Source organism: Rhinoderma darwinii, chromosome 2 (assembly GCF_050947455.1).
Source record: "Rhinoderma darwinii isolate aRhiDar2 chromosome 2, aRhiDar2.hap1, whole genome shotgun sequence".
Classification (NCBI taxonomy): domain Eukaryota; kingdom Metazoa; phylum Chordata; class Amphibia; order Anura; family Rhinodermatidae; genus Rhinoderma; species Rhinoderma darwinii.
The window spans coordinates 98,676,545-98,704,037 of record NC_134688.1 but is presented as its reverse complement, the minus strand read 5'-3'; the positions used below and the strand labels follow the sequence as shown (position 1 = coordinate 98,704,037).

Genomic DNA, 27,493 nt, shown 5'->3' with positions numbered 1-27,493 from the left:
TGAAAAGCCAAACAAATAAAACTATGTGGAGGTTTAAGCAGTGCTACACGTTGTCTGGTCATTAGTTGGTTAAAAAGTCAATTTATAGCAAGTGATTTAGAGGAAAAGCACGCAAACGCTAAAATGGGGAATTTGAACAAACGCTTGTAAACTAGATCACACACCATTTACAGGGGGGCTCCTTGAGAGCAGAACATTAACATAATACGAGGTCACTGAATATGAAGTCAGCTGTAACACAAACACCATTCAGGCCGGCGGCAGCTGCTCGGCCTCATCTGCCCATGACTCACGCTCATTGTCCTAACGAAAACCCAATGGAGGGGAAGGAGGCCGGCTTCTCCTCTAATAAACACTCTCCACAACTTCCAGGTCAACTAATCCGAGGAATTTCTGTGCTCATTTAAGAATCAGAGCTCATCATCCAAAGACAGAACATACAAGCGCCCGCACAGTCACACAAAGCAACAGTCGAAATGCACACAATTTAATACAAACAAAAAGTGGCATTGACCATTCAGCCAGATCACTTATCCCAGATTTCCTTCTAATAATCCTTAACACTTTCTTTGGCGAGGTCTTAATGGGAGAAAAACAAATACAGAATGTGAGTAAATGCTATTAGCTCAATAAAGCATATAACCAATAAGTAAAATACTCTGTTTACACGGCACAGGTAAAATTGCTTTTTGGGCATACCACGTAATTAGACCCTAAAGTGATTGTTTAGGCTCCCCCTTACAAAGGGTTAATTTGCCCTCCACATAAGTGCAGCAGTCGCCGAATATTTTTCTCACTAGTTGCTCTTGAGCTGTACTTTATAATCCTTCTGCCATTGATATAAAGGAAATCTGCTCCATGCATTGGACTTCCTGGTGAGCTTGGAATGAACAGGTTTATACACAGCAACCAATAGGGAGCAGAACTGCAGTAGGGAGGGAGCAGCCTGAACCAATGATGAGGAAGGAGGTGTGTCTCAGACTCCCTGCAGGCACTGTAGCTAAACTAAAGTCCCAGATCAACTACTGTACATTAGGGCGGAGCTGTGAACTAAAAAGCAGAAAGTACTGAGAAAAATAAACAGCAGGTAAGCATCACCTAAAGGTACTGTCTTACATTATTGATTTTACTACTGGACATTCACCTTACAGACCTCCATAAAAAGCACACATACAACTATCTATACCAGGGGTCTCAAGCACGCGGCCCGTGGGCCGCATGCGGCCCCTGGGGCTGTCATCTGCGGCCCGCGGGACAGAGAGCCGCTAGTATCGGCTCTGCTCCGAGACTCTGGAATTCCCTGACATCGCTGTCCACATATGAACAGCGATGTCTGGGGATTCCCCAGAGCCGGAGTCCCGGGCAGAGCGCTAGTACAGGCTCTGCTCCAGGACTCTGTGGAATTTCCCGACATCGCTGCCCATATATGGACAGTGTGTCAGGGTCTTGCCCAGAGCGGAGCAGAGCGCTGGTGGCTGGTGTCGGCTCTGCTCCTGGACTTTGTGGAATTCCCTGACATCGCTGTCCGCATATGAACAGCGATGTCTGGGGCTTCCCCAGAGCCGGAGTCCCGAGCAGAGCGCTGGGGTCGGCTCTGCTCCGGGACTCTGTGGAATTCCCTGACATCGCTGCCCATATATGGACAGTGTGTCAGGGTTTTCCCCAGAGCGGAGTCCCGGGCAGAGCGCTATTATCGGCTCTGCTCCGGGAAAGCCTCTGACATCGCTGTCCATACATCGACAATGATGTCAGGGGCTTCCCCAGAGCAGGAGTCCCAGTGATGTCAGGAGCACAGCTGGAGTCCCAGGAAGAGCCTACTAGCGCTCTGCCTGGGACTCCAGCTCTGGGCAAGCCCCTGACATCACTGGGGCCGCCTCCACAGAGGGCACTGGGGCCGCCTCCACAGAGGGCACTGGGGCCGCCTCCACAGAGGGCACTGCGGCCGCCTCCACAGAGGGCACTGCGGCCGCCTCCACAGAGGGCACTGCGGCCGCCTCCACAGAGGGCACTGCGGCCGCCTCCACAGAGGGCACTGCGGCCGCCTCCACAGAGGGCACTGCGGCCGCCTCCACAGAGGGCACTGCGGCCGCCTCCACAGAGGGCACTGCGGCCGCCTCCACAGAGGGCACTGCGGCCGCCTCCACAGAGGGCACTGCGGCCGCCTCCACAGAGGGCACTGCGGCCGCCTCCACAGAGGGCACTGCGGCCGCCTCCACAGAGGGCACTGCGGCCGCCTCCACAGAGGGCACTGCGGCCGCATCCACAGAGGGCACTGCGGCCGCATCCACAGAGGGCACTGCGGCCGCATCCACAGAGGGCACTGCGGCCGCTTCCACAGAGGGCACTGCGGCCGCATCCACAGAGGGCACTGCGGCACTATCTAAAAAGGGGCTGCCCAATCTTGACATGTGTGCTAACTGAGCCGCCGGACTGCATTTAGCGACACTAACTGAAAAGCTGGATTGTTGAAATAAGCACGTGGAGAAATATCTCAAATTTTAAACCTAGCGGTATTATTATAGTAATGTAGTATTATTATTCTAGTAATATAGTGTTATAGTAGTTCAAATAACTAATTGATTAACAATAATTTTGTATTGTAGCAAATTTGAAAGTAATGCGACCCGTCAACTTCCCATTTTTTCTATATGCGGCCCACTTACCCGGCCGAGTTTGAGACCCCTGATCTATACTATGCGAATATTATAGAATTATTTCATGAGTGCAAGAGATGAGGAAATATGAACATGAGGGATCTGCAGCTTTTCACTTCTATTTATTTCAGGCCACGTGTAATTTTTCAGGAAGGGGTGTCCAAAATAAGACTAAAAATATTATATTTCTGACATTAAGGTGACCCCATTTCCAGCTTCTGTGATGTTGACAGACATCATATTGCCAAATATTAATACACCAGGACAGAAGAAGTACCTTGATGGTATCGAGGGGTAAGCCAGGAGGAGGAACTTTATTCAAATAAGTCTTTAGGTCCTGATCCACATGCTCAAATACTAAGGTAACTTTGGTCTCTCTGTCTGTCCGGGCAGAGGCGCAAACATCCATCAGCCTAGAAAAAGAGAACAGAAAACGTTTAATCACTGTATTTTCTGTACGTAAAAAGTTATTTCTAGGTTTCCCCAGATCACCTTTATCATAGAGCTGTAATGATATCCACTTTTATGAATAGCTAGATTAGCACGGTATCTCTCGGTTTGGCATCACTGGTGAAAGTACAGCACCGCTGTCAGGTTCTCTATGCCAGCGTTTCTAAGCCACATACACTCTACATCGAAGTATGGCTCAACAACACCTGTCATATTTGAAAGGGTCTTGTGACCTTCATAAAGTTGGGGACCTATGGTCTACATCACTTATTTATGGATGGTAGAATGGTGTGTAACAGGCATCCCAGGCTCTAGCTCCACACAAACATCTGAAAATGTGGATTTCTGTGTACTTTTAGTATTACTTCGCTTGCCATGTCCATTCCGATTGTACGCCATACGAGTCTTGTGCATGGGCCCAGTTCTTAGTAATAGGACTCGTGCACTAGACTTCTCATGCGTCATATGGTTTCCTCTACAACTGTACCACCCAGAGTGCCATCTGTACCACTCATGCAAGATCAGAAGCGATATCTCAATTTCCTACCCATTACTAATTTATACATTGTTCCAAATAGTACAGATCTATACTGCGGATTGTAAGGCCCTAGCCTTGCAGCTACAGAAATAATATTAGCATAACTATAGGGGGTCGCAGCAGTTGCAATTGTGAGAGGGTCCTGAAGCCAGGGGGGCCCATGACCCTCCGTATCACATCTATCCAGTTACTGTAGTGACTGGGGCCCATGTAGTAAACTGCAGTAACATTTCCTTAGAGCTACCCTCCTGCCTCATCATCGTGACGTTGAAGGTGTCAGGAGTCAGCGCTACGCCCGGAGCGGAGGGCCTAGCTCAGAGCGAGGAGGTAAGTATATGAATACGGTCTGCTGGGGTCCTGCATCTAATCCGATCATGTGCGTTACTGTTCTCTATATATAATCCTACCCAGTGGCGGAGCTACAGGGGTCAGTCTCAGGGCTTGCCCACATGTAATGGAATTGCTGCAAAAAATGTCTGCCGCATTTCCGCAGAAACTAGCAGAAATTCCGCACCATTTCCTGCGTTCTGTACTTTGGATCTTGCTGCGTTTTTCTGAACGTTGGGAGATGGCGATATTTACGCCGAAAGACGCAGCAATTCAGTCCACTTTCCGCAGCAGGAATTTCTGCTCTGAAATTATACGCAGCGTGTGGATAAAATTTGTTAAATCTCACCCACTTTGCTGCTACTGCATTCTGCTGCGTATTTTCAGTCCGCAATTCTGGACGGAAAATACGCAGCAATTCCGTTACTTGTGGACAAGCTCTTATAGATATGCGGTGTCAGATAGACAGATTAGATAGTTGGGCCCCCCAAAAATAACTTTTGCACCGGGGCCCATGAGCCTTTAGCTACACCCCTTAGAGACAACTAAAGACCTCCTGTGAGCAGCAGAATAGATCAAAGCTTCAAGAATCAGGTGACAAGGACTTTTGAATTTCCAAATTTATAGAATATTCCCTACAGTTCTTCTAATTCTAAACTACCCGATAAGTCAGAAATAAGCAGATCAACATAAAATAACTTGGTCACTATCGTCCTATCTTCGTTTGTGTAATGTCTGGTCTTCACTCAAGATAAAAAGATAAAGGAAAGCGACAGTCTGTGCCTGCGAGATAAAGCTACGATTACCCCAATATGGAATCTGCTTACAACTCAACCACGCACAATGTGTAAGTACATGACATAGGATGAACAGGTCACCCGGCACTACAGACATAACACACATGGTAATAGACTCCGCTACTCTGGTTGATTGCTCCCTTTTTTTATCCCTTTCAAGAGAAGAGTAACCCAGTGCTGAACGAGCACAAAATAGTCTCTTATGAGGCAAGCAACCACGTGAAATGGTGAATTAACATTTTTCAGTGCGATCTATCAGATGAGGAAGCAAACAAATCATTCATTTACAAAAAAACAAAAAAGACCTCACCACATTGGAGAACAACTCAAATACGATCAGGCTACTAAAATATATATATATATATATATATATATATATATATATATATATATATATATATGTATATATACACATATACACACACACACACACGCTACCGTTCAAAAGTTTGGGGTCACCCAGACAATTGTGTTTTCCATGAAAACTCACACTTATATTTATCAAATGAGTTGCAAAATGACTAGAAAATATAGTCAAGACATTGACAAGGTTAGAAATAATGATTTTTATTTCAAATAATAATTTTCTCCTTCAAACTTTGCTTTCGTCAAAGAATGCTCCATTTGCAGCAATTACAGCATTGCAGACCTTTGGCATTCTAGCTGTTAATTTGCTGAGGTAATCGGGAGAAATTTCACCCCATGCTTCCAGAAGCCCCTCCCACAAGTTGGATTGGCTTGATGGGCACTTCTTGCGTACCATACGGTCAAGCTGCTCCCACAACAGCTCTATGGGGTTGAGATCTGGTGACTGCGCTGGCCACCCCATTACAGATAGAATACCAGCTGCCTGCTTCTTCCCTAAATAGTTCTTGCATAATTTGGAGGTGTGCTTTGGGTCATTGTCCTGTTGTAGGATGAAATTGGCTCCATTCAAGCGCTGTCCACAGAGTATGGCATGGCGTTGCAAAATGGAGCGATAGCCTTCCTTACTCAAAATCCCTTTTACCTTGTACAAATCTCCCACTTTACCAGCACCAAAGCAACCCCAGACCATCACATTACCTCCACCATGCTTGACAGATGGCGTCAGGCACTCTTCCAGCATCTTTTCAGTTGTTCTGCGTCTCACAAATGTTCTTCTGTGTGATCCAAACACCTCAAACTTCGATTCGTCTGTCCATAACACTTTTTTCCAATCTTCCTCTGTCCAATGTCTGTGTGCTTTTGCCCATATTAATATTTTCCTTTTATTAGCCAGTCTCAGATATGGCTTTTTCTTTGCCACTCTGCCCTGAAGGCCAGCATCCCGGAGTCACCTCTTCACTGTAGACGTTGACACTGGCGTTTGCGGGTACTATTTAATGAAGCTGCCAGTTGAGGACCTGTGAAGCGTCTATTTCTCAAACTAGAGACTCTAATGTACTTGTCTTGTTGCTCAGTTGTGCAGCGGGGCCTCCCACTTCTCTTTCTACTCTGGTTAGAGCCTGTGTGTGCTGTCCTCTGAAGGGAGTAGTACACACCGTTGCAGGAAATCTTCAGTTTCTTGGCAATTTCTCGCATGGAATAGCCTTCATTTCTAAGAACAAGAATAGACTGTCGAGTTTCACATGAAAGCTCTCTTTTTCTAGCCATTTTGAGAGTTTAATCGAACCCACAAATGTAATGCTCCAGATTCTCAACTAGCTCAAAGGAAGGTCAGTTTTATAGCTCCTCTAAACAGCAAAACTGTTTACAGCAGTGCTAACATAATTGCACAAGGGTTTTCAAGTGTTTTCTAATCATCCATTAGCCTTCTAACACAGTTAGCAAACACAATGTACCATTAGAACACTGGAGTGATGGTTGCTGGAAATGGGCCTCTATACACCTATGTAGATATTGCATTAAAAACCAGATGTTTGCAGCTAGAATAGTCATTTAGCACATTAACAATGTATAGAGTGTATTTCTGAATAATTTAATGTTATCTTCATTGAAAAAACTGCGCTTTTCTTGCAAAAATAAGGAAATTTCTAAGTGACCCTAAACTTTTGAACGGTAGTATATATATTATATATATATACACATATATACACACACACACACACACACACACACACATATAATAAAATCCTGTATAATTCCCCAGTAACACTTCCGTTTTGTAAGTCCAGTAACCAGCTATTCCCAGAAGAATCTCAAGTAAAATGCCCAATAAGGGTATTTTTAAATATAGGGTCCCCCCCCTATTTCAGGACATTAAAGAGGCTCTGTCACCAGATTCTTGCATGTGATCAGCGCTGCAATGTAGAGAACAGTAACGTTTTTGTTTTTTTTGTGAAAACCGTTCATTTTTGGCCAAGTTGTGGGCAATTTATATATATATATATATATATATATATATATATGCAAATGAGCTTTGAAATGGACAACTGGGCGTGTTTTTTTTCGTATGTCTAACTGGGCGTGTATTGTGTTTTTAACTGGGCGTGTTTACTTGTTTTACTAACTGGGCGTTGTGAATAGAAGTGTATGATGCTGACCAATCAGTGACCAATCAGCATCATGCACTCCTCTCCATTCATTTACACAGCAGCATCACGTTCTTACTAGAACTATGTGCAGCCACATACACAAGTGTCCTGATAATGAATACACATGACCTCCAGCCTGGACGTCATGTGTATTCAGGATCCTGACACTTCTGAATCTTTTCTGTGAGATTACCAGCAAGGGAAACGAAATCTCGTTTACCGCGTAATCTCGCGAGATTATGTGTGGCTTGCTGTAATCTCACAGAAAAGATTCAGAAGTGTCAGGATCCTGAATACACATGACGTCCAGGCTGGAGGTCATGTGTATTCATTATCAGGACACTTGTGTATGTGGCTGCAGATCGTGTTCTAGTAAGAACACTGCAGCTGTGTAAATGAATGGAGGAGTGCATGATGCTGATTGGTCACTGATTCGTCAGTATCATACACTTCTATTCACAACGCCCAGTTAGTAAAAAAGTAAACACGCCCAGTTAAAAACACAATACACGCCCAGTTGGACATACGAAAAAAAACACGCCCAGTTGTCCTTTAGAAAGGCTCATTTGCATAAATATAAAATTGCTCATAACTTGGCCAAAAATGAAAGTTTTTTTAAAAAAAACAAACCAAAAAAAACTTTACCGTTATCTACATTGCAGCGCCGATCACATGCAATAGGAGATAGGGATTTGAGAATCTGGTGACAGAGCCTCTTTAAGACAGAGAGCCACTGCAAAAAAAGGCCTCACAATCAGAAATGAATGGACAGACCATCGATTTTAATGGGTATGTGTAAAGCATCTCTGTAAGGGAAACAAGCATTCAGTGCGGCGTTCCCAATCTCAGGCGATTGTGGAGGCAGCAAGACAAGCTCAGCAAGTCATCCAAACTTTACTACAATCACTGAAATAAGATCAAAACAGTCCCCTTTAAATTTGACAAATTGTTAATGCTAGAATTAAATCGCAATTGGAAAAAAAAAAATATTACCATGTAAAATTGCAAAGACTTAACAAGTCAGCGTAGCTGCACGGTCTTTAGCAACCTTTTATGTGAGGGGTCAAAGACAGAAACGGGAACAGGTCAGTTACTGGTGCCAAAAAATAACGACAACTACACAATTTTCTTTCCCCATGGAAAGTGGGATGAATGTGTTCTATAGTGGCTGCTTCACGCTTGGGTGCAACGCTTATGCTTTGTATAGAACTTCAAAAAGACCACATTTATACACTGTACTGAAACCATTTATTACCCCAAGAAGCCTGAATTACAGGGGACACTGCGCAGTATTCCTTGTAGCTCTGCCAGAGGAATGGATGAAAGGGGAGAACTCACATAAATGAGGTAAAAGTGCAAGGTTTATATACTGTATTTTTAAGACTATATGACATTTTGCCTGGGGAAAAAAAAAAGCGCCAAGCAGGTGTACTAGTGGTAAGGCCGGGGGCTCAGCAAACACTTTCAGTAGCTTTTTTCAAGGAAACCTTAGCTGGTTACAAGTCGTAGCGAACCAGGTCATAAAACAAAGCCCTCCCTGGCACAGGTCAAAATACAGCCACCGATTAGGACACCTGCATACTGTCAATGGAGACTGGCCGTCCTGAGGTGCTGATGGCTAACATAACAGCCCCCACCCACACTCCTCTCTATTTACATCATCCATGTGCTTCTGATTGTACAGGGGAGGGGGGGGGGTTACAAATTTGATTACGTAAAGAGTCTCTGTCACCACATTATAAGTGGCCTATATTGTACATAATGTGATCGACGCTGTAATGTTGATTCCAGCAGTGTTTTTTGTTTCGAAAAACGATCATTTTTGACAGAGTTATGACCTATTTTAGCTTTATGCTAATGAGTTTCTTAATAGACAACTGGGCGTGTTTTACTATATGGCCAAGTGGGAGTCGTGGAGTGAAGTGTATGACGCTGACCAATCAGCGTCATACACTTCTCTCCATTCATTTACACTGCAGATAGCGATATAGCTATATCGCTATGTGCAGCCACATAAACACACTAACATTACTGCAGTGTCCTGACAATGAATATACATTACCTCCAGCCAGGACGAGATGTCTATTCAGAATCCTGATACTTCTGTAGCGTCTGTGTGATATTTACAGCAAAGCAAGCGTAATCTCACGAGATTACGATGTAACCGGTCATTTCCAACGAGATTACGCTTGCCTTGCTGTAAATATCACAGAGACGCTACAGAAGTGACAGGATTCTGAATACCCATCAGGTTCTGGCTGGAGGTAATGTATATTCATTGTCAGGACACTGCAGTAACGTTATAGTGTGTTTATGTGGCTGCACATAGCGATATAGCTATATCGCTATGTGCTGTGTAAATGAATGGGGAGAAGTGTATGATGCTGATTGGTCAGCGTCATACACTCCTCTGTACAACGCCCACTTGGTCAATAGTAAAAACACGCCCAGTTCATTAAGAAACTCATTAGCATAAAGCTAATATTGGTCATGACTCCGTCAAAAATTATCGTTTTTCCAAATAAAAAAACACTGCTGTAATCTACATTACTGTGGCGATCACATTATGTACAATTTAGGCCACTTATGATCTGGTGACAGAGACTCTTTAAAGTGATATAGAACAAAATTAGGTTAATAAAAACCATACCTAATAGAAAACCCCAAAAAAATAAATGCAATATCAATATCACACGGTGCCAATTCTGAAGAGAATATATGTAAAACAAAAAAAGAAAAAGTATTTCAGAAATATAACAAGGCACTCTTGGGTTGTTGAAAAATTATGAAAAAGTTATTTTATTTTTAAACTCCAAATATTTTTGAAAATATAAATATATTCACACAAATGTAAAAAAAAAATAAAAAATTCCCCCCTCCTGGCCAGGAAAAGGTTACATACAGATGGAAATTACCTCCTATACACTGATTGCATTACTTGTAAATAGATAACATGTATACATACATTTCCCCCAACAAGATTGGGGTCAATAGGATAGACCGAAAGAAACCGCCAGGTTGCATTCACACTTGCGGTTTTTCTCTATATACGTTTTTTATCCTCAAAATGGCAAAAGTTCCTGTTCAAGAAGCTTGGTAATGGGATTATAAGGAAAGCTTTCCTATATGTAATAGTTCCTTTCATAGGAATGGAGCCATCATGCCGTAAAGAGATTATATTTACGATGTGTGTGACTCTCGTTCTTCCCTTTCAAAGTCGGATCTTTTCTAGGGAATCAGGAGTAACCAGCAGTCTATTCTTAGACCATTACAGTCTTTATGCATTCCTCCCGATCCCTACCGTTATCCCAGAAAACGCCGTTTTTCTATGATTTTATACGACAATTCTTACTTCCATTATCCACATGGTTTTTTACCTCTGGTCATCCGAAGTGCACCGGGAAGACACGTGGAATGACGGCAGGCTCAGCTGAAAGCTCCAATGGCTCTCACCAGGTGATTTCCAGCCCATGTGCTCATATATTCTTTTAAGCCTTTGGATTTAGTTTCCAGTCAGAAGCCTCTTGCTTCTCCGATATGCAGGGTCACTCCACAGTATACGTCAAGAGGTACAAGATCCGGAGAGAAAGGGCACACACTTTCAAGAGGGTAAGTTTCCAAACCGCATAGTATCCTTTTCCGTGTGAGGTCTCCAACACAGTCAGGGATTCGCAAGGCAGAGTTTCGACGTCACTACCTGCCTGGCTTGATTAGGTCAGCTGACGCGTTTCATCCCTTGTCAGGATTTCCTCAGAGCTGTTTGGCAAATCCGGCCAAATTCATTGTATTTATATAGTGTCCAACATTCATTTATTGGTTCTATGATTAAGAATATAATATTCCATAACAAAGATCTAAGCTATTGCAAAGTTATATATACCTTCTTTCCGAGATGTGATCACTATGATTTCCGTTTCTACATCGGAAAGTATATTAAGAAAGATCCGATAATTCGATCATTTAGTATTAATCCACATTCACAAGGTATTTTAATCCCTGTATAAATAATAATCAGGTGTGTCTCCATACGTAAATAGATGTGAGTGTTAATATAAAGGAATTAAAATAATTCCTCCATGGGTACAGTTTTACTACATTGCACAGAATGTACATTTTATATTTCGTATTTTTACAAAGAGACATATATAGGAAGAACTGATAAGACATTTCATATTAAATATCAGAATATTCATACCAATTTGGATGATTCCTCCATAAATATGATTCTGCTGCATGAATCAATTATCAATTTTTTCGCAAGATTATATGTGGGTGGAATTCATGAGGTGTTCCAGGGAAGGCAGAGAGGAGGTCCTTATACCTCTTTAAAGTGCCCTCTCCCCTATATAATGTGATTGGCGCTGTAATGTAGATAAGTGCTTTTTATTTTGAAAAACGATCATTTTTGATCAAGTTATGACTTATTATAGATTTATTCTAATTAGTTTCTTAATGACCAACTGAGTGTGTTTTTACTATTGACCAAGTGGGCGTTGTACAGAGAAGTGTATGACGCTGACCAAAGTAAAAACACGGCCAGTTGGTCATTAAGAAACTAATTAGCATAAATCTAAAATAAGTCATAACTTGATCAAAAATGATCGTTTTTCAAAATAAAAACTACTGTTATTATCTACATTACAGCGCCGATCAGATTATGTAGGAGATCGGGCACTTATAATGTGGTGACAGAGACTCTTTAACTACTCTTCACGTTTCAGGTAATAAAAGCATATCAGTAAATTGGCGATAACCCAATTCTCTAACACACGCAATTGTTCCCCAGAGGTGACCCTTCACTTCTGCCTCATTTCTATTTATTTTCACCTACAGAGGGGTCGTATAAGTGTAATGAAATCTATAACAAGCAGTCTATGCGTCATTGCCACATCCATGTGCGCGGCTAGAAGGACATGCTACAGATGAAGCACGGAGCTTGCCCTTATAGCCATGTAGTTCATAAGGCATAAGGAAACGTGACAAGTTTACAATACATTATGTCTCCAGCGCCATCATAGTAGTAACTATTGTTTATTTCTGACTTTACACAGTGCTAATCTGGTGAAGCCTCTATAATCTACTTTGCCAGGGTCGCTTAGTTTACAATCTAAAACAGATCTGTTTGACCATTTCCTCTTTACATATTTCTAGGAGGAAGTGATGACCATTGTGTTCAAAGCCAAGAAAGGATCCACATAGTGTGGGATAACAGCTGGTACTCCTATTCTGACATCTTTATATAAAGTACAGAGGTTCTCTAAACGTCTGGTTCTAAATAGCGGAGAAATTGTACCGAAAACCGCATCCCAAACAAATGTATGCAGTTATAACGGCACCTCAAAGATGGAACGCACTATTAAGGCTCAAAGCATACGATGCGTATTACGTGCGGTTTTGTCGCGCGGATTTGCTTGCGGCAAGTGCGCAGCGTAATATAGTACCAGTATAGTCAATGAGACTCCAGGAAATATCATGTACACGCTGCAATATTTTAAAATCTGCAGCATATCAACTTAGCTTGCGTTTCCGCTTGCGAATTGTATCGGACTAGTTCTATGGAAAAATCGCGCCAAAACCCGGAGCAAAAAAAACGTGCCAGAAAATGCACATTTAGGTGCTGTTTTTGCCCGCGAATTTCCTGCATATTGCCGCAGTGTTGGTGCATATTTTCCGCAGCAAAATACGCAACATGTGCATGTAGCCTAAAAGGGGGTGAAATGAAAAATTATAAAAACCTTTTTGGTTCAAAAACTTGCATGTACCCCAAACCGGTATCATTAAAAACTACAGCTTGTCCCGCAAAAAGCAGAACTTTCCATAATATACACAGCCAGAGCCTTAGGCAGGTTTGGCCATAACAACGAGCTGCATAACCTTACTAGCAAATTTTCTAGTAGCGCTGTCACATTAAAAGTTGCCTGTGCTACACCTAGTGTTACTCCTGAATTTATTATAGAATCTAAAAAACAATTCTCATATACTCATAGCCCCTGTAATCTACAGGAGCGATCCTAGAACGCAGCAATGAAGCGGTGTATCTTCCCAGCAGACTATAAATCAGTCTATGGCAGCCTGTAGTCTGTGTGCCAGTCAGACTACAGGCTGCCCTCTTTAGGCTCTAAAACACTGCACAAGAAAAGCAGAACTCTCAGAATTGTCGATGGTGCCAGAGGGTTAGGGCTATACTGCAACTATACTGTTGGGGGAGCATTGCATCAGGTTTCAGCAAATAGTGAACGTTGTATCATTCCCCACAAAACAGCAAAGTGGCGTTCAGTTCCCCTAGTCTGGGTGGAAGGTAGGCTTTAAAATGAGAACTCAGATTTCCGGATCCTGCCCTCTTCCATGGACTACAATTACATGTTAATGCTGATGGTATGACTGAATATAGATGGAATACGTACAGAAAGACTTTAAGCGCCCTCCTGTATGCTCAAGTGATAGCTAATCATCCAATGGCAGACACATGGAATTTTGGCTCTCTCAACCACAACTGCAAGTGTGGGGGGAAAAAATAAATAAAATCACAAAACAAATAGTTTTGGTCATCCAGGCATAACCTCGCTCCATTGTGATCTTTACACTTCATAGCCAATTGCAAATATACTGGGAAACTATGTGAGGCGGTGTTCATTAGACCGGTCGCTGCATGAGTCAGTACGGAAAATTCTGCTTTTCTTGCTGGTGGTTTTTGCAGAGTCCGGAGTGTTCAACCAGCAAATTGACCACAAATTCATGTAGCGTATGAAGGTCATCAGCATTCATTTATGAGCAAAAGCTTCTCAGAGAAAAATAAATAAAAAGACTAAAAGCGACTTTCCAGGCAGGGGAGGGGGTAAGAGGCGGGTGGGCAGACACGTGACATTTTACTTCCGGGAACCCTGTTGCTTTTATAATCCCTCCCTTATTTTCCTCAAATCTCTGTGTAGCAGGTCTTCTCCACTCAAAAGATCATTTTCTGGATTTTATTCAAACAAATGTCTGAGTAATTGTAGCAAGGGGAAGTAGTGTCCCTGCACCCATACATATACCCAAAATGGATCCCATCTGTAGGTCCCTGCATCATAGAACGGTTTCCTCTCGACTGCTTGTAAGAGCCACATAGGTCGTTTTAATCTGCAGGTTTCCCTATTCTGCTATATTTCCCACATAGGTCAGTGGTAAGTGCTGTATAGAATTATTAGTGCACCAGGTAATTTAATATGAGTGGAGGCATAAACAATAGAAATGCCGACTTCCCAAAAAGTAACAACTTCAAACTAAATATTAGTTCAAACGATGGTAACATGATCCAGATCCTAAGTGCATGACAACGTTACAGGTACAGCATGTGAGCAAGTCATTTCTGTCATAAGAAGGCCGACATGTTCTACATGATTCAAATCACTTAACGCAAAAACTACAATTTTAAGAATAGAGGCTGGGTTCCTCATTCAGCAAAAATAAAAAAAATAAATAAAAAAAAAAAAAAAAAATTGTTGAAAAATATATAAATATTTCAAAGTTAAAAAATTCTGTGATTTAAAGAGACTCTGTCACCAGATTATAAGTGCCCTGTCTCCTACATAATGTGATCGGCACCGTAATGTAGGTAACAGTGTTTTTTATTTTGAAAACCGATCATTTTTGAGCAAGTTTCGATTTATGCTAATTAGTTTCTTAATGACCAACTGGGCGTGTTTTTACTTTTTACCAACTGGGCGTTGTACAGAGGAGTGTATGTCGCTGACCGATCAGTGACCAATCAGCCTCATACACTTCTCATTGTTCCAGCCCAGCTTCTTTCACTGCACAATCACACTTAGGGTATGTGCACACACACTAATTACGTCCGTAATTGACGGACGTATTTCGGCCGCAAGTCCAGGACCGAACACAGTGCAGGGAGCCGGGCTCCTAGCATCCTAGTTATGTACGATGCTAGGAGTCCCTGCCTCTCTGCAGGACAACTGTCCCGTACTGTAATCATGTTTTCAGTACGGGACAGTAGTTCCATGCAGTAGCAGGGACTCCTAGCATCGTACATAAGTATGATGCTAGGAGCCCGGCTCCCTGCAGTGTGTTCGGTCCGGTACTTGCGGCCGAAATACGTCCGTCAATTACGGACGTAATTAGTGTGTGTGCACATACCCTAACAATGGGCTGGAACAATGAGAAGTGTATGACGCTGATTGGTCACTGATCGGTCAGCGACATACACTCCTCTGTACAACGCCCAGTTGGTAAAAAGTAAAAAAACACGCCCAGTTGGTCATTAAGAAACTCATTAGCATAAATCTAAACTCGCTCATAACTTGCTCAAAAATGATAGTTTTTCAAAATAAAAACCACTGTTATCTACATTCCAGCGCCGAGCAGATTATGTAGGCGATAGGGCACATATAATCTGGTGACAGAGCCTCTTTACTAGCTGCACAGCGTGATTTCGCTGTGCTGCCATTCATAGTGTGATCTCACGAGATTACGCTGTGCAGCTATTAAGTCCCACACAAACGTTAGCGGAGTGTCGGGAGTGTGAATAGACATCGCATCCTGCCTGGAGGCAATGTCTATTCACTCTCAAGACACTTCAGTAAAGTTAATATGGGTGTATGTGACATCACAGCAAGATCATGCTGTGCAGTGAAACAAGCTGGGCATGAATGGAAAGAAGTGTATGACGCCAATTGGTCAGCGTCATATACTCCTCTGTACAATGCCCACTTGGTCAAAAGTTTTTTAAAAAAACGCCCAGTTGGGCATTAAGAAAGTCATTTGCATAAAGCCAAAATCGCTCCTAACGTTGTAAAAATAGATTGTTTTTCTAAATAAAAAGCACTGCTGTCACCTACATTACAGCGCCGATCACATTATGTAGGAGATAGGGCACTTCTAATATGGTGACAGAGCCCCTTTAATCAGTTCTACCTTTAGCACACCCTTGGAAGTAAATAGTTATTCAGAAAGAAATAAAGGGGACACATTGCCTAACCCTCTCATATAGTTTACTCACTTAACAATATTTGGATGGTCAAAGTGTTCAAGGCGTTTCAGCAGCGCCACTTCCCGGACTGTGGACAGGGGAAGACCATTCTCATTGGTCTGAACGCGCACATTTTTAAGTGCCACAAACTTCCCACTCTGTAAATCTCGTGCCTTATACACAGTTCCATAGGCTCCGACGCCAATTTCTGCAACAGGTTCATACTGTCCTCGGATCTCTTTAGCCATATTCCTTAACACGTGACTTCTTCTCTAGTTCTCCTCCTGAAAATACAATAAAAATTTCAGTTATTCATCAGAAAAGCAACTTTTTATGTTGACAATTGAATTATACTACCCGAACCATATTCTAGGGCCAGGAAATTTTAACAGGCATCCAGCAAATGCATAAAAACATTTTTAAACAAAGACCTAAAATCCACTTAATATTGAACTGTATGAATGCAGATTCCTGAATAATTCCGTTTTAGAACGGTACCGTTTGTGTGAGATTTACAGCAAGGCAAGCGTAATCTTGCGAGATTACGCTGTAAACGGTCATTTAAAACGAGATTACGCTTGATTTGCTGTAAATTTCACACAAACGTTACCGAAGTGTCAGGATTCTGAATAGACATCACGTCCTGGCGAATAGTGATCTCTATTCACTGTCAGGACACTTCCATAATGTTAATATGTGAGTAACTGCACAGTGATCTAGCTAGATCACTATGTGCTGTGTAAATGAACGGGGAGAAGAGCATGATGCCGATTGGTCAGCGTTATACACTGCTCTGTACAACGCCCACTTGGTCAAGAAGTAAAACACGCCCAGTTGTCCATTAAAAAAAAAAATCATTAGCATAAAGCTAAAATAGGTCATAACTCCGTCAAAAAATGATCGTTTTTCTAAATAAAAAACACTGCTGTAATTACAGCGCCGATCACATTATGTACAAGATAGGCCACTTATAATGTGGTGGCAGAGACTCTTTAAGCAAAGGGTAGAAGATTTGCCCTGCAATTTCAGGGTTGCCACCTTCCCCACCCAAAAATACTGGCCAGGTTAACACACGTAGAAAAGTGTTATTTTACACAGAGTTTTAATGCCTCTTTAGTAAAGGCGGCCATAAATAGATGAATGCAAACCGAACCCACACACACACACTGCGCCCACTTCATACAATCGTGACACACACACACACACACACACACACACACACACACACACACAGAGTGACCCATAAAAATAGCACCACATAGTGTGTGCCACCGGTAGACCCCACCACACACAGTGCCCCCTGAGGTAGATCGCACCACACCGTGTCATCCGTAGACAGTCAACACCATGGCAGCAACAAAGACAACTCAGTCACCCTAGCAGCACATCATTTCTATTGATTTAAAGAGGCTCTGTCACCAGATTATAAGTGCCCTATCTCCTACATAATCTGATTGGCGCTGTAATGTAGATAACAGCGGTGCTTTTTATTTTGAAAAACGATAATTTTTGAGCAAGTTATGAGCCATTTTAGATTTATGCTAATGACTTTCTCAATAGACAACTGGGCGTGTTTTTACTTTTTACCAACTGGGCGTTGTACAGAGGAGTGTATGACGCTGACCAATCAGTGACCAATCAGCGTCATACACTTCTCATTGTTCCAGCCCAGCTTCTTTCACTGCACAATCACACTGTCCTGTGGATCATGCTGGGCTGGAACAATGAAGTACTCTGGGCCGAATTAGAGAAATTGAAGTAAAAATAGAGCAGATAAAAAAAAAAATTATTCTATAAACTGTGTCTTTGCCCGGATCCAAGACTCAAACTAGTAGGCTCTAAAGGTCTTTTCAAAAACTGCTTTGCAAAGAAGAGAGGCAAAACCATAAACACAGGAGCCTACAAGTCCTCATTTTTGGGACCAAATATGTATGCATTAAAATGGTCGGACGATGCATGCGTGCGTCCCCAGTCTGCATTTGGGTCGTGCTGGCGGTGGTGCCACCACAAAAAAGCACCACATAACAAACGGCAAGGTATTGCATTCTAGTCATTTTCACCACCTGTTTTGATGCATCACAGGAATGTATATCCCAGCGCTGACCCTCCCAACCCAGTACCTTCGTAAGAAACCAAGGTGCTAAACATGCGCCAGGGTCTGAGGTGGAGGCTGTCGCCTGGTGTTTGTATCATGTCCAGTACTGGTTAGTACTACTATTATCCTGTGGCTGCAGATTAATGTACCCACTGTAAACAATATTTTTCAAATCTGACATGTTTCACTTTATGTGGTAATAACTTCGGAATGCTTTTACCTATCCAAGCGATTGAGTGTTCTCTCGTGACACATTGGACTTTATGTTACTGGCAAAATTTGCTAGATACATTCATTATTCGATTGTGCAAAAGAAAATGTAGGGAAAAAATTCAAAAATTTGTATTTTTCTCAATTTAAATGTATCTGCTTGTAAAGACAGGCAATTATACCACACAAAGTTGTTGCTAATTAACATCCCCATATGTCTACCTTAGATTGGCATCGTTTTTTGAACATCCTTTTATTTTTCTAGGATGTTACAAGACTTTGAAAATAGGTAGTGTGAACCCAGCCTTAAAGTTCTGACGTAACGGAGGCGTTTTACGCCTCAAATTACGTCTGAAAAAACGGCTCCAATACGTCGGCAAACATCTGCCCATTACTTTCAATGGGCTTTTTACGATGTACTGTGCCGACGACCTGTCATTTTACTGAAAAGACGGCGCGTAAAATTACAGCCTTGTCAAAAGAAGTGCAGGAAACTTCTCGGGACATAATTGGAGCCGTTTTTCATTGACTCCAATGAAGAACAGTTCCAAATTACGTCCGTAAAAGACGCCCCGCAAAACGCGAGTACATGCAATTACGTCTGAAATTCAGGAGCTGTTTTCTCCTGAAAACAGCTCCGTAATTTGACGTAATTGCAGTTATCATGTGCACATACCCTAACAGCAATTTCTCACATTTTCAAGAAAATTTCAGAAGGCTATTTTTGCAGGGGCCAGTTCAGTTCTGAAGTGGCTTTGAGGGCCTTATATATTAGAAACCTCCAATAAGTCACCTCATTTTAAAAACATCAGCCCTAAAAGTATTCAAAACAGCATTCAGAAAATGTCTTAACCCTTTAGAGGTTTCACAGGAATTAAAGCAAAGTAGAGGTGAAATTTACATATTGCATTTTTTTTGTTGCAGAAATTCATTTTGATCCATTTTTTTTGTAACACAGAAAGTTTCACCAGAGAAACGCAACTCAATGTTTATTGCCCAGATTCTGCAGTTTTTAGAAATACCCCACATTTGGCTCTAGTGTGCTAATGCACTGAAGCACCGGCCTCAGAATCAAAAGTAGCATCTAGTGGATTTTGGGCCTCCTTTTTATTAGAATATATTTTAGGCACCATGTCAGGTTTGAAGGGCTCTTGGTGCCAAAACAGTGTAAATCCCCCAAAAGTGACCCCATTTACACCCCTCAAGGAAATGATCTAGGAGTATAGTAAGCATTTTGACGCTACAGGTTTATTGCAGAGATTATAGGAAGTAGGCCGTGAAAATGAAAATCGACATTCTTTTAAGTAGGTTTAGCTAATTTTTTCTCATTTCCACAAAGACAAAAGGAGAAAAACCACCGCAACACTTGTAAAGCAATTTCTGACGGGTAAAAATACCCCGTAAAAATACGGCTGTTTGGACACACGGCAGGGCTCAGAAGGGAAAGAGCGCCATTTGGCTTTTGGAGCTCAAATTTAGCAGGAATGGTCATGTCACATTTGCAGAGCCCCTGAGGGACCAAAACATTGAAAACGCCCAAAAAGTTACTCCATTTAGGAAACTACACTCCTTGAGAAATTCATCTAGGGGTGTAGTGAACATTTTGACCCCACAGGTGTTTCATAGATTTTATTTGAAATGGGCAGTGAAAATAAAAACAACACTTTTTCTTTAATAAATTTTTTTTTCATTTTCTCAAAAAATAAAGGAGAAAAAGCACCCTAAGATTTATAGAGCAATGTCTCCCGAGTACGGCAATACCCCATATGTGGTCATAAACTGCTTTTTGGGCACAGCAGGGCTCAGAAGGGAAAGAGTGCCATTTCGCTTTTGGAGTGCAGATTTTGCTGGATTGGTTTCTGGTCGCTATGTAGCATTTGCAAAGCCCCTGTAGGACCAAAATAGTGGAAACCCCCCAGAAGTGACCCCATTTTGGAAACTACACCCCTCAAGGTATTCACCTAGGGGTGTAATGAGCATGTTAACCCTGCAGGTGTCTTGCAGAAATTAGTGTGCACTCAATGTTGCAGAGTGAAAATGCGATATTTTCCATAGATATGCCAATATGCGGTGCCCAGCTTGTGCCACCATAACACGACAGCTCTCATTATTATGCTGTGTTTCCCGGTTTTAGAATCACCGTACATGTGGCCCTAATCTTTTGCCTGGACATTCGACAGGGCTTAGGAGTGAAAGAGTATGATGCGAAATTGAGGCCTAATTTGGCGACTTACAAAGTATCGGTTCACAATTGCAGGGGCTTTGATGTGAAATAATAAAAGAAACCCCTGAAAAGTGACCCCATTTGGAAACTGCACCCCTTAAAGAGGCTCTGTCACCACATTATCAGTGCCCTATCTCCTGCATAATGTGATCGGCGCTGCAATGTAGGTGACAGCAGTGCTTTTTATTTAGAAAAACGATCTATTTTAACCACGTTATGAGTGATTTTAGCTTTATACTAATTACTTTCTTAATGCTCAAATGGGCGTGTTTTTACTTTAGACCAAGTGGGCGTTGTACAGGGGAGTGTATGATGCTGACCAATCAGCGTTATACACTCCTCTCCATTCATTCAGTCAGCGCATAGTGATCCTGCTAGATCAGTATGTGCTGTCTTAGGGTATGTTCACAGGCAGTGTTTTCAGACGTATTTCGTGCGTTTTACGCCTCGAATTACGCCTGAAAAAAGCCCCTAATACGCCTACAAAAATCTGCCCATTGCCTTCAATGGGAATTACAATGTTCTGTTCCCATGAGCCTTTATTTTACGCGTCACTGTCAAAATTAGGCACGTAAAGTGACGGCTCGTCAAAAGTGCAGGACCCTTCTTGGGACTTTTTGGAGGTGTCTTTCATTGACTCCATTGAAGAAAAAACTCCAAAAACGGCAGTAAGAAACGCGAGTTGTTAAAAAAACAGCTCCGTATTTTCAGACGTTTTTGGTCACTGCGTGTGAACATACCCTTATACTGACACATTAACGTTACTGAAGTGTTTAGACAGTGAATAGACATTCCTTACAGCCAGGACGGGATGTCTATTCACAATCCTGACACTTCGTTAACATTTCTGTGGTAATTACAGCAGAGCAAGCGTAATCTCGCGAGATCACGCTGTGAATGACAGGTTACAGCGAGATTACGCTTTGCTCTGCTGCAAGTACCACAGAAACGTTAATGATCCTGGCTGGAACGAACGTCTATTCACTATCTAAACATTTCAGTAATGTTAATGTGTTAGTATAAGACAGCACATTGTGAACAATGCAGTGTCACTATGCGCTGCCTAAATGAATGGGGAGAAGTGTATGAAGCTGATTGGTCAGCGTCATACACTCCTCTGTACAACGCCCACTTGGTCTAAAGTAAAAACAAGCCCAGTTGGGCATTAAGAAAGTAATTTACATAAAGCTAAAATCGCTCCTAACGTTATAAAAATAGATCGTTTTTCTAAATAAAAAGCACTGCTGTCACCTACATTACAGCGACGATCTCCTTATGTAGAAGATAGGGCACTTATAATGTGTTGACAGAGCCTCTTTAAGGCATTTATTAAGGGGTGTAGAGAGCATTTTCACCCTACAGGACTTTTCCATAAATGTTGGCGCTGCGGATGGTGCAAAGTAAAAATTTCACGTTTTCCCCAGATATGCCAATTCAGTGGCAAATATGTCATGCCCAGCTTATGCCACTGGAGACACACCACAAATATTGTTAATAGGGCGCACCCGGATATGGCGGTGCCGTTAATGTGGAGGTAAACTGCAGGGTTCAGAAGTGAGGGAGCGCCATTTGGCTTTTGGAGCGTGGATTTTGCTTGGTAGTAGTTTTGTTTTGAGTTTTACTGGTATTTCAGTTTATAATATAGGGCATATGTAAGCTGGGCAGAGTACATCAGGAGCAGCATAGTCAGGTGGCATAATAATGGGATAAAAAAATAAATATTAAAGTAATCCGTGTGTTATGCTGTGAAGCAATCCTTTCTGTAAATGGTATCCTTCCTTATCCCCCTTTTGGTCCACACTCCGCACCTTTGCAGTTTAGGGAATTTTGTTGGGAAGTGTTGTCCTGGTATAATACAGGCACCCTCACTTCTAGCAGATATGTTTGGGCCCTCCCCTTCCTGGTTCCCTAATGTTACGGCCCCGATACATCGCCTATTGAAACAGAAGAAATGTTCGCCTCTGATCTGCACAACCGCATATTTTTATTTCCCGACTTATTGTAGCCTTAATGAAGCCATAACTAATTGTATTTTTTCATAGACGTAGTGGTATGAGGGCTGTTTTTTTTGTGGGATGAGCTGTAGTTATTATTGGTACCATTTTGGAGTACACGCGACTTTTTGATTACTTTTTATCCTATTTTTTAGGAAGCAAGGTGACCAAAAAACAGCAATTCTGGCATAGTTTCGTTTTTTTATACAGTGTTCACTACGCGTTAAGTTACATGTTAACGTTATTCTGCGGGTCAGTACGATTCCGGAAATACCTAATTTATAGTACTTTTCTTATGTTTTACAACTTTTTGCACAATAAAATTACTATTGTAAAAAGAATGTATTTTTTCTGTTGACATGTGAGAACCATAACTTTTTAATTTTTTCGTCGACAGAGCTGTATAAAGGCTTGTTTTTTTTGCAAGACGAGCTATAGTTTTTATAGGTACCATGTTTGGATACGTGCGACTTTTTGATCACTTTATTTCAATTTTTGTGGGGCAAAGTGACCAAAAAGCAGAAATTCTGGTATTGTTTCTTATTACGTTTTTTTACGCATGGAATAAATAACATAATATTTTTATAGTTTAGGCCATTATGGTCGCGGCGATACCAAATATGTATGGTTTATTTTTCTCTCTTTTCACTTTTTGTTTTACACTTTTCTTTAGTCCCACTAGGGGACTTGAAGGTCCAACTGCCAGATTTTTTTCCTAATAAATTGCACTACCTATGTAGTAGGGATGTCACGATACCAGAATTTGGACTTCGATACCGATACTTCGTTTAGTATTGCGATTTCGATACCAATTTCGATACTTTTGCCAACAGTAATAAAAAAAATAAAATCTTCCGTTTTCTGATGTGAGGCGCGAGGTGTGATGATGAATTTTGAACGCGCCTCACATTAATAGTAATTAATCCCATCATGTTTCTCAGTCATAATGGGTTAATGTGCGAGGTACATGATGGGGTTAATTACTATTAATGTGAGGAACATGGAGGGTAAATTCATCGCACCTCGCGCCTCACATTAATAAGTGATAGAAAGCCGTGTTTATTTCATTTTTTTACAGCGTACACATCATAAATGATGCAAAAAAATTGTTGTGCGCGCCATTACTGAATGTGTGAATATTTTATGTATTGAGACTTATTTTAATGTTTATTGTAAAAAAGGTGAATGTGTCTTTTTTTTACATTTAACAATACTTTGTTTTTACTTTATCAGATATATGCCAGTACATTAGCCTGTGGACAGAGAGCACACAGGCAGTTGTTGGGACATACTTGGGTATGTCCTAACAACAAGAAATATGGTAAGACAGCCCTGGTGTCCGTCAATAGACCCTGGGCTGTCTGCCCATATATGGTATGGCCCTCGATCGCGTCACAGGAATTCCCTGTGACGCGATCCAGGGGCATCCCCCCTTCTCATTTTCTCCTGAATGCTGCAGTCAGCTGTGATCGCAGCATTCAGGGGAATAACGGCGGAGATGAGAGGTTTCTCTGATCTCCGCCGTTATAGAGCGGGGCTGTGTAATACAGCCATTGCCCCGCTCCTGACAGGAAGTGCGCGCGCGGTCAGCATGAGGAGAAGCGGCCGGCGCTGCACTAATGCGCGGCGGTTCAGGCACGGAGGACAGAACATGGGGGTGTTTTGCAGCGCGCCCGCCATGTTCTGTCTCCAGTGCCGCCGCTCATAAGTACAGCGCTGGCCACATCGCATCATCCTGACCGTGCGCACATGTTATCAGGACTCAGGAGCGGGGCTGTGGCTGAATTACACAGCCGCAGCCGCGCTCCCATACATTCATGTATTACTATACTGAGCTGTGCGGCTGCGCAGCGAAGTATCGAAATACAGGAAATAGCGGTATCGAACCGTTTAGGGATGCAAAGTATCGAAACAGTATCGAAGTTTCGATGCACCGTGCATCCCTACTATGTAGTGCAATGTATTAGATCTGTCAGTCATTCACTGACAGCAAGCGGATAATGGCAGAGCAGGCGGCCATTGTTAGGTCTACTGTTGCCATAGTAGCAGTTGGCAGCCCTGCGATTGCAGGGCAGAGCTGCCGATCTGCTGACAACCACAAAGATGCAGCGATCGCTTTCCTGCCGTTACAGGTGGCTGTCAGCTGTAACATACAGCTCACATCCACCGCTGATGACGCTGGCTCATCTCCTGAGCCGGCGCCATGTTGCCGGCGGCTACAGAAGTCTTTTTGGGCGGGGGCTGGAAGTTTTCCGTAATAGGCAGAACAGGTGACCGCTATTAGGCCTCCAGTTGCCATTGCAGCCACCGACACCGGGGTGATTTCATTGCTGGGGTGCCGATGAGCTGCAAACACCTTAAATGCAGCAATCACTTTTGACCGCTGCATTTAAAGAGGCTCTGTCACCAGATTTTGCAACCCCTATCTGCTATTGCAGCAGATAGGCGCTGCAATGTAGATTACAGTAACGTTTTTATTTTAAAAAAACGAGCATTTTTGGCCAAGTTATGACCATTTTTGTAATTATGCAAATGAGGCTTGCAAAAGTCCAAGTGGGTGTGTTTAAAAGTACAAGTCCAAGTGGGCGTGTATTATGTGCGTACATCGGGGCGTTTTTAATACTTTTACTAGCTGGGCGCTGTGAAGAGAAGTAACATCCTCTTCTCTTCAGAACGCCCAGCTTGTGACAGTGCAGATCTGTGACGTCACTCACAGGTCCTGCATCGTGACGGCCACATCGGCAGCAGAGGCTACAGTTGATTCTGCAGCAGCATCAGCGTTTGCAGGTAAGATCGACTTACCTGCAAACGCTGATGCTGCTGCAGAATCAACTGTAGCCTCTGGTGCCGATGTGGCCGTCACGATGCAGGACCTGTGAGTGACGTCACAGATCTGCACTGTCACAAGCTGGGCGTTGTGAAGAGAAGAGGATGTTACTTCTCATCAGAGCGCCCAGCTAGTGAAAGTATTAAAAACGCCCCGATGTACGCACATAATACACACCCACTTGGACTTGTACTTTTAAACACACCCACTTGGACTTTTGCAAGCCTCATTTGCATAACTACAAAAATGGTCATAACTTGGCCAAAAATGCTCGTTTTTTTAAAATAAAAACGTTACTGTAATCTACATTGCAGCGCCTATCTGCTGCAATAGCAGATAGGGGTTGCAAAATCTGGTGACAGAGCCTCTTTAAGTAAATGGTGGGGATCGAAGCTAACATTACAGCAGGGTGTCAGCTGTAAGATACAGCGGATATCCGGGGATGATGGCCCCGACTCAGCTTCTGAGCCGGTGCCATCCATTTGTTGTAAGTATACAGCATTTTGCGGGAAGCACTGGCTTTCCACGACGTATACTTACGACAAATGTCGTGAAGGGGTTAAGGAACAGGCCGTAATAAATAAAAAAAATATACAAAACCAAAAACAAATAAAAAAAAAATCACACAAAACACCCCCCCAAAAAAATGCAACAATCATTGTCATAATGCTAGGCCTGACCCAATTACCATAATAGACAAGTAATATATAAAAACTTACAGTAGACAATGACAATCACAAATAAGTCTATTTTAGGGTAATACTATATGATTACCAGAAAAAAAATAAGCTAAAGAAGAAGAAAAAAACAGCATAGTTATTTATAAAAAAAATAAAATAAAACTACAAGCCTAAGGCTTCGCTCACATCTGCGCCAGGGTCCCGTTCTAACGTTCCGTCTGAGCTTCCTGTCAGAACAGGACCCGGACTGAAATAAACAGAAACCACAGGTTCCTTTTAGCATCAGCATTGATTTCAACGGTGACGGATACGGTGCCAATGGTTCAGTTTGTCTCAGTTGTGCAAGTTTTCCGTCGTTTGGACAGAATCATTACCATAGTCGACATCAATGCTGATGCAAACGGAAACCTTTGGTCTCGGTCTCATGGGAAGCTCAGACGGAACCCTGACGCAGATGTGAACGAAGCCTTGAAGTGCTAAAGCAAAAATGGTGCATAAAAATAAGAAAAGAAACCCACATTGATTATGGGAAAAAAAAAAGCAAAAATCACATCGCTAGCCCAATAAACAAAAAAATGTAGTTGTTTAACCCCAAGGCCTCATGCACACAACCGTATTGGTCATGCGGTCCATTTGACCGTGAAAACCTACGTTTAGGTCCTCTCACAGCTTGAGAAAGATCCTGTTAGGCCTCATGCACACGACCGTGCTCGAATTACGAGCACGGGCGGCCGGTCGCTTTTGCGAGCCGTGCTGCCATTATAAAGTATAGCAGCACGGCCCGTAAAATGAAAAAATAGAACATGTTCTATTTTTTTTTTTTAACGGCACGGGCACCTTCCCGTGAGAAAACGGGAAGGTACCCGTGACTAACAGAAGTCTATGGGCCCGCTATTGCGGGTCGTAATTACGACCCGCAATAACGGGTGTTTTTACGGTCGTGTGCATGAGGCCTTAGAGGACCTAAACGTAGCTGGTCCTTGAACATGGAATAATAAACCACAACTGTATTGGATATTAACGTTTGGTGTGCTGCGATCATTTTTCACATACATACATATTCATTCCGGACCGTAAAAAGACTTGTCCTGAGTTTTTGCAATCCGGATTCACGGCCCCAGCACGTATCCGTGAAAACCACAATTGTGCGCATGGGGCCATAGAATTGAATGGTTCTGCAATTTATCTACAAAAATGCGAATTGCGAACGCAAATCCAC

The 27,493-nt window shown here is 42.5% G+C and overlaps 1 protein-coding gene across 2 annotated transcripts in view; it reads right to left on the bottom strand.

The window, feature by feature from the left end:
* The window catches only part of CDK4 (cyclin dependent kinase 4), a 94,752-nt gene that overhangs the window by 62,475 nt on the left and 4,784 nt on the right, over positions 1-27,493 (bottom strand). For both annotated transcript variants that reach the window (XM_075851957.1, XM_075851958.1), the window contains exons 2-3: positions 16,275-16,528; positions 2,932-3,067 (exon numbers count right to left, since the gene is read on the bottom strand). In XM_075851957.1, the coding sequence (XP_075708072.1) occupies positions 2,932-3,067; positions 16,275-16,492 (354 nt within the window). In that variant the 5' untranslated portion in view covers positions 16,493-16,528. The remainder of the gene's footprint in view (positions 1-2,931; positions 3,068-16,274; positions 16,529-27,493) is intronic.